This window comes from Lethenteron reissneri, chromosome 23 (assembly GCF_015708825.2).
Source record: "Lethenteron reissneri isolate LAM-NWPU_2019-01 chromosome 23, ASM1570882v1, whole genome shotgun sequence".
Lineage (NCBI taxonomy): Eukaryota > Metazoa > Chordata > Hyperoartia > Petromyzontiformes > Petromyzontidae > Lethenteron > Lethenteron reissneri.
In genome coordinates, this window is record NC_083801.1 from 13,187,965 (window position 1) to 13,198,278 (window position 10,314).

Sequence of the window (10,314 nt, forward strand, 5' to 3'; positions counted from 1 at the left end):
CCCCGCCCCACTCCGCCCGCATCACCCAGACGCGTCCGCTTGCTCCGCTACATTTGTGTCATTACATCATCCGGCACGCATGCGCAGTGTGTATCTGTGTGTGTGTGGAGAGAGGGAGGGAGGGACGACTCCGCACGTGCCGAGGAAGAGGAAGGAGCGGGAGCGACCACGGGGTCCGCCTGGGTCCCGGCAGTCAAGCCGAGCCGGGGTGGCTGGGGGTGGTGGGGGTGGGGGAGGTCGCAGGCCTACAGACTCGGTGACCCCGGGGTCACCACGTAGGGGTCACTTCCTCCGCCTCGACTACTGCTCCACAGCGAACGCCAAAAACCGGTTCCGGCGTCTGCCTCGCTCTCTGCCGTCTCCTGCAACCCGAGCTCCGATCTCTCAGGCGGCAAGGTATGCGTGTGAGCGAGGGTGGCGATCTGCTGGGGTGGGGGCCATGCGATCCCGTTGTTGTAGTTATTATCATCATCAGCCATGATCAATCCACTGCTGCATCGACGCCTCCTCTAGCCGTCGTAATCCCACACGATCCGGTGATGCGAACGATCCACCTAGGCACGTGCTGTTGGACTGTAGAGTACAATAGCAAATCTATATATTATGGGCGTGTGTGTTAATGAACATGGGTTTGGGTGATTTTGTAAAGACGGGCGAATAAGGCTGGGTCCGTGCAATGCAGCGTCGCCGTGAGACGCCTGACATCAATGCTGGATCCTCCTCCTTGACTCCTCCTCCTCCTCGGCATCCTCGCTTCTTTGTTTCCCGAGCAAGGCGAGGCGGCGTTGTGGGGAGTTCTATTTTCGTTCGATGCGTCTCTCTCCAGGGATTATTCCCGAAGCTGCCTGCCATCTCTCTGCCCTGGTGTCGTGTTCTATCAGACGGGCTGCCCGGCACGAATGCTCTCTCCCTCTCTAATCCAGCTAGGGTTGGCTACGTACGGCGCGAAAGAAGTTCAATCTACATACGTACGTAAACAATTATGACCTGCTGTTCATCATCACCAGCCGTTGTCTTATCCACTGCTGGATGAAGGCCTCCCGTATGCAGTCGACATCCCTCTCTCACGGTTCTGTGCTGTTGCTGCTGGATGTCTCCTGCACATTGGTCGACTACTTTGTGGATGTGGGATGTTGTGTGTGCGAAGAGACAGATATTTTGTTCGTCTCAATACTTTGCTTTTTTGTTTCCCAAAGGCACTCGGTTACCTGCTGTGACATGGATAGGAAACGTGGACATTAACAGAGAAAATGTAACAAAAGCTAAAAAGTGTGCAAAACAGCATGGAGAGGTTCACGCTTGGAATTAGACAGACACAGGAAGTGGAACACATGGATCAGAGAACATACGCAAGTTAGACTCATATTCATTATTAAGAAAGGTGTGTGGACTTGGGCAGGACGCGCTACGAGGAGTGATGATGGCCGGGTGTATTGAGGGGATAGAACACGCACGAGAGGCTGTCCGTCGCAATGAAATCGGTTCTTGTGCAGGTGTTTGATGGAATGGTTATATCCGAGGTTCGTGGGAGGGGGCTTGGGGAGGTATTCATCCAGAAGTGGATTGAACATGGTTGATGATGTTGACTCTACCTGCTTTTTTTGTCGGGCAGCAGTGATGCGGCGAACGTGAGGAGGAAATGGCCTGGTGAGAGAGTCTGCCGAGTACTGAGTATCAAGGTGAGAACCCAGTGGTCGGTTTGGGTTATGGATGGAGTTGTACTGCTTCATCAATTAAACATCGTTTCGTATGCTCGCGGTACATGCACCGAATCACAAGTATCTTCATCGACTATTGCAATCGTGTATGCAAATTCAATGAACAGGGATAAGGTACAACAGTTTCAATGAGACGGTATGAAGAAAACTACTAACGTTTTTATTCAATTGTAGGTCTGAAATGTGATCACTTATTGCATCAGAGAAGTGCAAATCATTACTTGACAACTCATTAGGCCAACGCAGTGGTGGGGAGCCTCTGGCATGCGACGTCATTTCCTACAACTTGCGATCTGCCACTTAGGACCAGCCCACAAATTATAATTATCCAAAGCCTATATTTGCTTGGCTAGTGCAACTTATTATTTAGCTTTTCACTTTTGGTGTTCGCAGCTCCACAGGTGTGCATGTCGGAACGGCAGTGACACCCATCGGCACAGGAGGAGGAGAAAAATCACACGGCAGAGATGGCGGGCAGAACGGAGCAAGAAGAGTCCGAGCGGCCGGCATTGGCGAAGCAACATCAGCCAAAGGAGAAGCGCCGGGCAGCGCACAAAAGCGAGGTTTCAAGTCACGACGTGCCCAGTGGCACCGATGGGGAGAGCGCCAGCACCAGCAGCACCGCCGAGAAGCGCAAGCGCCGCAAGAAAAGGGAGCCGAGGCCCGAGTCGGTTATCATCTTCCGCACGGAGGAAAAGGAGAACGGCGACGAGAATGTGCAGGTGACGGCAACTTCTTGATGTTTGAGCTGCCATTCGCGGAGGCTGCCACTTTCGTGTTGCTTGTTTTATTACGTCACCGTTTGCTCATGACCACAATCACCCAGAATATACCCAATTTTGTTGTATTTTGGAAGCTAAGGAGAGCTGAGCCGAGACAGTATTTGGATGGGCAACCAACACGCATAAAACAGGTGTTGTAGGCCACTGTGGGACTACGTTGGGGGCAGCAGAGGATAGTGCAGCAATATCAGATTGGCTTTGCTCTCCAAGACACCGGTGTAGCTGTACTAGTGACGAATTAGTATGTTCTGTTTACGTGGCAAACCTTACTAATTGACTGTGTCGGGTGGTGGCGGGTTTAACGACACATTTATATTTACGTGATCTAACCCAAAAAACCTGAATTATGGAATATCAATTACTGTACTGTACTTCTATACTCTCCATGTTCACCACTGAAGTATATTAAACATTAACATAACTTGTCATTCTGAAAAAAAACACCATCGTCATTTACATGGAGTACATCTTGGAAGTGCCAGAACAAAGGATATTTGGGATGATTATTCAGCAAGGAGGTGATATCAGACTAAATACAATGTTAAAAAAATGCATGATAGATAACATACATGAATTAAATTAAACAAAATATTAAATCTGAACTCTGCTTAAGATCACTTCCATTTGTCCTCAATGTTGCTTTGTCATGCTACATGCATCACAGGAGCAGAGCGGCAGGGCCGAGGTGGAGGACGTGTGCTTGGAATCCGCGGGAGAAACTCGTCACTTCCCCCCGGCGCTTGTCCCCGGCGCCCCGTGGGACCGCGCCGACGGCCACTATGTGACGCTGACAGGCACCATCACGCGCGGCAAGAAGAAAGGCCAGCTCGTCGACATCCACCTGAGCCTTACCGAAAAGGAGCTGCTCGAGCTGGGCTGTGGACCACCTCCCCAGGCGCCGGTCACAGACAGCGGCGGCGGCAGCGGAGGCACAAACGCCCCGACGACAACGCCAGCTCAGACGCACGGGGTCCAACGGAACAAGTGCCACTCGCGCTGCCGGTGCGGCTTGAACCACGGGCCACACGCCAGCCTGTGGAGCCTGCTGTGCCTGCCGTTCGCCTTTGTCGCATCGCTGGTCGTGGCCTTCTACTACGGCACCATCACCTGGTACAACGTCTTCCTCGTGTACAATGAGCAGCGGACCTTCTGGCACAAGGTGACGCTGTGCCCGCTGCTGATGCTGCTCTACCCTCTGCTCATTGCGGTGACGAGCCTCTCACTGGCGGCGTACGCGGCCGTGGCGCAGCTGTCGTGGTCCTTCACGGCCTGGTGGGGGGCCGTCAGCGACCCCGAGAAGGGCTTCTTTGGTTGGCTGTGCTCGCACCTCGGCTTGGAGGAGTGCGCTCCCTACAGCATCGTGGAGCTCATCGAGTCCGGCGCGGCACCGCCCGGTCACGGCGGCGGAGGTGGCGACGACGATAGCGACGTGGACAGGGGTGCCGTGCGGAGGCCGTTCGCTCAAGGCATTCAAATGTCTTCCGTGTGAAGACGCGCTTGCACACGTGAGCAAATGGAACATCTGTATAGGTGTTTTTGCGGTTGTGCTGTACAGCTCTCCAGTGTGGTTTCGGGTTGTCTACCGCGTGTCGTTCGGCATGATGTCCGACCTCTCACTCAGTGTCTTGTGAGCCTCATTAGAAACTCAACGGAGCTCGCCTCGAACTTAAATGGAAGATTATCCAGTTTCAGTTAAGTTCAGGTTGTGGGTGGATTGGTGTGAAATGTCGGACATCTTGCTGAACAAAACATGGTATGACCCCTAGAATGCACATTGGACAGCAAATTGAATATATTTACAAATGTGTGTGATGCAAGGTTTTCACGTGTTTTTTTTATACTAAACTAAGAAATACTAATGGGGAAAAAGAAACGCCCTAAGTTATTTAATCCATTGCTAATGACAGTCATGTTTTAACGATCTGCAGTGTGATATAGCCTAATTAATTTTAATCGCTTGTGGGCGAGCGTTAAGAATCTGCCAGGGCCTCTCGTCAAGTGGCGCTTGTACGTGTTTTCCAATTGCTCTTTCAAGTGAAGTTTACTCCCAGCACAAGCAACAGGTGCATCCTCCCAGCGTGAACTACTGTCGATTCGCGCAGATGAAGCAAACTAATGCAAATGCCGTGTGTGATGAGTGTTCTGCACCGGGCTGCATTGATCTTTTTTTTATGAACTTCGAATCAACAAAACAGGGTCCTGTTTATGAAGTAGGAGCTGTTGCAATATTTATAACCCTAAACCCTTTGAAAACGACCTTTAAACAGAGGATGAAAATAAATGTTTTCTAAATATGGAACATTTTTGTAATCAAAGGCAACAAATTTAATATTTATACCTTAATGCAGTGCTTTGGAACTCATTTTTTTAAATTAAAATTTACAGAAGCATTGTTGACACATTAAAGTTTACAGCCTTATGTTGTTCAAATTGTACCCAGATATGACTACTATGTCTTGTGACTCGCGTTGTGAAGTGCGTTTGTTTTGTAGACCGCGATCCTGAGAATGCTGTTGTGGTTTGCAGCTTGTTTGTAATCTATTCACACTTTATTATTGTGCCAAAAATGCACGTTATCAGTATATTATCGCATACAAATTACCACTCTGTTCTCTCTCGCGGTGCATCGTGCAAGCGCTGAGATACCTCCCGACAAAAAAAGCGATCGTAGTTAATTCTCCAATCGTCTTCTATTGTAAAAAATACGAGAGCAAGTGTCCTGTGTAATGACGCCACAGTAACTTACAATACCTTGCATTCGTTTTGTTTAGAAAAATTGCAGCTGCGTTGTCAACGGTGGATTCTGGATCTTACACCCCAATGCTTTTTGAGACTTATGGTGCTGTGCAATATACTGATTGCATTTTTTTCGCAAGCTTCTCTACACAAGCCGACTAAAGGTCCTAATTGGAAAAATCCAGGTTGTAATGGCAGTCGCATGGGACGGGCATGCAGGAGGATGAAGTGAATTAGTACGGTGTAATGCCCTTGTTTTATTTAACAGATGATGTTGGCTGGGCTGTGTGCACGAGTTGATGCTTGGAGTTAGCATGGCCTTTTGTTGGCTTTCACGTCGTGAGCGTGCTGTCTTCATTACATCAGTGCCTCCTGAGTTGAGCTACGCACAGGTGTCTGTTTTAATGACCCAACTGTCGGTTTCTAGTATTCCTTGTGTGCGTTCTGTTTACAGTGAAATGTGAACCAATAAAATACATCTTTGTTGACATGTTATTGTACAGTACTTATGCTTGATATTAATACATGTATGTAATCTATATACACTGAATCTGCATACCAATCTATATATATATTACCAATCCATATATATATAAATCGATTATTGAATGGAATAAGGAACCAAATCATGGCAATTTTCCAAACCACTGGAAAGTGTAATCGTTCACGCTTAGTTTGTCATCAGCTATGGACAATACATTGCTCAACGAAGGCCTTTCCAAGCCATCCCCATCTCTCACAATTCTGTGATATAATCCACCTTGCAACTGCGCACGACCTTATTTCATAGCTCATCTCGGCGAATGCCCGTTTATATGCATTCCATTCTTTGGCTGCCACTCCGTCATTGTTATTGACCCTCTGCTGTCATTCCTTCTAGCAACTTTACCAGTCACCTTTTTATACACGTTAATTTAGATGAAGCAATTATTTAGTTTTTAAACCTGTGAGCAGTATTGTAGGACATTTCTAGCCATGACTTTTCAATAATTGTTCCACTTGCCACACCAGCTTAGTCTCAATTCACGAAATCAGCAGTCTGAAAGAAAACTTGCAATTCTGTGATTCATATTTTATCGTTCATAATTATAGTATAAGTTGCATTTTTATGTTAAATCCATGTATTTCAATCTTAACATTAGTGATATCCTAGCAGATGTTTCAGATGTCTTCTCAGTCCATTGTAGGGTTTGAGTACTCACAATCATTCCATGCTCTTGCTGGCCGGCCCCTTTCACAACGAGCCACCACCAATCTTTCCATGAAATATTTCTCAAACCAATTTCCATCTATGTCTGATGTCATCAAAAAATATGTTTTTCTCAGATAAGCATTAGGGCAACACCCATGTCCATTGGCTACCTTGAAAAAATGCTGGAAATTTTTCATTCTCACGACAGGTACCAGGATATCCACATGACCACAAACATACAATACAATTTGTATCCATTAAGCTTTTAAATGTGCCCCGTCTCCAGGCACAACCATCAGAAGGACAGACACCCAGGGGGTTTGGAGGAGAGGAGGTTATTTCTTAAAACATTTTAAGATTTTCAATGAGGTGGTCGAGTGGTGGCGCAGTGGTTGATGCACTGCAATCTTGAAATTTGATTTCGATTCCTAGTCCAATAAAATGTGGCGACTGATCGCTCATATAGCCCTTGCCTCCTATACTAACCCGTTCAGATCAGTGTGGTGAAGTATGGTCACATAAACCCTACGACCTGATCGGCGTGGCAAGGCCTTCATCCAATAATGGATTGACAAAGGGCTGTACATTATTATATAGAGAGGCTGCAGGGGCCAAGAGAGACGTGAACCGATGGCATTGTGAACTTAAGGATAAAGATAAACATAGGGAAGAGAAAGTCAGCACCGTACCAGGCACAAGTGAGAGCAATTAAAGTGTGTAAAGGTCATTGGGCCATTGCTGTAAAATAACTTATCGGTACCACCTAGTGTGGCCAATGCTACCAATGATTTTCTTGAAGCATTTTATCTCTATATCACAAATATATATGGTGACCGTGGCAGCTGCTTATGAGAAAAATGTCAAAGAAGGGTATCGTAGTACGTTTGACAGAGATTATCGTTTTGGTTTGGAAATGCGATATTGAACATCTACAGGATATTAACGTAGAAATGAGGTATTTATATAACATATAGAATATACGATAGCCTATGATTTATGCTCTTTGTGAAGGCTACAACAGTATGTAAGTTTCATCTTCTTGGTTCTTTCGGTAAAGTCACGTAGAATGGAAATAATAAATAATGGAAATAAAATAATTTTCACGTTTCGGCCACAACGCAAGCAGCCGTCCTCAGGTGGAGAACAGGTCTGTCGAAAAGACAGAGTCTGAACAGACCTGTTCTCCACCTGAGGACGGCTGCTTGCGTTGTGGCCGAAACGTCGTGATAATTTTATTATGTTTTATTTTTATTATTTTATGATTTCCATTCTACGTGACTTTACCGAAAGAACCAAGAAGATGAATCCCTGCAGTCACGAAAGTTTTAAATCGAAAAGTATGTAAGTTTGTTGAACTTCTTTCGCACCGTATGTGGCCAACCGTGTTAATCGGAGGTGCGGGGGGAGGACACACAGTCGTAGCATTTGCCACTCCGGGTGGAACCTACCAATCCCAATGCTTCATGAGCTATAATGGGGAGAGTAATAATAATAACACTGTCCAAATAAATGCACCTCCCTCTTTGGCGTGCACCACGGGCCACGAGAGATGCGTGGGCGAGTGAGGCTACCGAGGCTCAAAACCAACAAAATGAGGTCACGAACAAGCGACTTTGTTACCATTGTTCTGTATAAATCTCTTACAATAATCTCTAACGCCAGGGCGCTTTGGCTCACGATAATGCGGCTCCAATATGAAAAGGCAACTCCTGGCCAAAGCGCCCACGGCCAGGATTGCAGGAAGAGGACAGCGCAACCCAGCTGCGGCGCGCGTTAAAACACGCGACAAACATTAACAGCCAACACAATTCAACTGGCCCTCAACCCAACCGGCCCTCAACCCAACCAGCATTCAAATCAACAAGTATTCAACTCAACCAGCCCCCCAACTCAACCAGCATTCAACTCCATTAGCCCTCAACTGAAGTAGCTCTCAACTCCAACAGCCCTCAATTAATCTAGTACTCAGGTCAGATTCCTCTCAACTTACGACTCGACTAAGCACAAAATAAAATGTTAAAACACCAAACTGAAACCTTTTACAAGGAATCATGTCTGCATTAACCACAATACTTGTGGTCAGAATGCAAACAAAAAGATCCTCTGATAATATATGCATTGTCTTTGAAACTGATTGGTCCACACCAGAAACAGCTTTCTTTTGAGCCTAGTCTCAAAACGGTGTTAGACAAGAGGACGCATCTGAGGATGTACCCAATATACATATTCTGCTTTTTGTTTAAAATGTTAACTTATTTGATGTTCGTCGTATTATTTTCTGGTCCGCAGGAAAAGCCTGATGCGCTGCACCGATGAGTCACGACTAACCCCGCGCGCACACGACGCTAATCATACCCGCCGCATCAAACACCGTAAGTGCATTCCACTTAGTTGGTCAATCTCAGCAACATCCAATTTCCGCTTGCATGAATCACCCACTGTGACGATTCATACAATCAACCTGCAGACTGTATAACAGGCGGGGAGCGTGTTCTGTGGATGTTATACTAGAAACAGTGGAGCGACTTGATAGTTGTGAATAGAGCGTGGGAGTAAAGCAACAGAGGTGTAATCAGGATGTTGTGACGAGTGGGGGTGGGGAGACACGTGTGCATGGCAGAGGTCGCAACTGCCTACCCGATACCCGTACCCTACCCGATACCCGGCTACGGGTACGGGTACCCGTTTGCGACCCTGGTGCGGCCGGGTACGGGTAGGCCGTGAGTCACTCATGAGTAACTGTTTGTCACTCATTTCCCAACGTCTTGTCTCTTCTCACAATTCAAGTTCCTAGAATCCACCCACCCGCGCCTGCAACATGGCTTCATCCCAGAGGTCGCAATCGGGTACCCGATACCCGTACCCTACCCGGCCGGGTACGGGTAGGGTACGGGTACGGCCGGGTACGGGTAAGGAATCAAAACCCGATTGCGACCTCTGGTGCAGGGTGGTGGTTGGACGATGTTACGAGACAAGCACTGGAGTGGCACCCAGAGGTCTGCGACCAAAGGAAGACCTGACGCCAGATGGTGGCTTTCGTGATGATGAACCTGTAAGAGCATACCCGGTGTGCCTGGTGTCGACTTTGCAACACCTGAAGAATATGAGAGCAAATGAATTATAGGGAGATGTGGCTGCAGAAACAGCATCGGACGTGAAAGATTCCAGGACGTTGAACTAAAATGAGAAGCTGTTTGACGACTTTAGTGGTGGGTAAGGTGTGGGTGCTCCCACCTCTGCCGAGACGTCTCGTGAGCGTGAAAGAGTAGGCCAAATACTGTAAAATTTACAGGGGCTCAATATGGTTCCCTCCAATGGCGTACCCTTCTACCAGCAGCGGCGCGAGCAAAGCAATTACATCATAAGGGGCCGTCCATAAATGACGTCACGCGATTTCTGACGATTTTTGACACCCCCCCCCCCTCGTCACACGGCGTCACCAAAAGTCAAACCCCCCGTCAAATATGACGTCACAAAGCTCTCCCCCCCCCCCCCCCCCCAAAAATATAAAACATGCTTTAAATCGCTTTAAACTATTGTCATTGTAGTGTGTGTATTTAATGTGGCGCTGCACTTCTGATGTTGTAGGAGAAAACATTTATTAAAAACTATATTTAATTAAGTAGAACGTGTTGTCCATATTTATTTAAAGTTGCGCATTTTGATGTGACGTCACATTTCTCACCCCCCCCCCCGCCTCGTCACACATCGTCACAAATGTCTGACCCCCCCCCCCCTAGGTGCGTGACGTCATTTATGGACGGCCCCTAATCGTAAAAAAAATGTGGTCCTGATAATGCACGTGGAAGCAAAGTGTCGCCACCGTAGAGCAAATGCATACATCGCTAGACATCTGGGGGTATGTCGCGGCGCTCTCATCAGATGC

At 47.4% G+C, this 10,314-nt stretch overlaps 1 protein-coding gene across 4 annotated transcripts; it reads left to right on the forward strand.

Moving 5' to 3' along the window:
- The first annotated feature begins 155 nt into the window (after nucleotides 1–155).
- On the forward strand, nucleotides 156–5,730 carry TMEM169 (transmembrane protein 169). 4 transcript variants are annotated; one of them, XM_061557256.1, is made up of 4 exons: nucleotides 156–396; nucleotides 1,613–1,679; nucleotides 2,112–2,440; nucleotides 3,165–5,730. In XM_061557256.1, the coding sequence occupies exons 3-4, from the start codon at nucleotides 2,186–2,188 to the stop codon at nucleotides 3,987–3,989; spliced, it is 1,080 nt and encodes a 359-aa protein (XP_061413240.1). In that variant the 5' UTR covers nucleotides 156–396; nucleotides 1,613–1,679; nucleotides 2,112–2,185; the 3' UTR covers nucleotides 3,990–5,730. The 4 variants fall into 4 exon arrangements, with proteins under 4 accessions (XP_061413240.1, XP_061413241.1, XP_061413243.1 ...); XM_061557257.1 differs by having other exon boundaries at nucleotides 1,616–1,679; XM_061557259.1 differs by lacking the exon at nucleotides 156–396 and adding an exon at nucleotides 434–968.
- The last annotated feature ends 4,584 nt before the right edge of the window (nucleotides 5,731–10,314 follow it).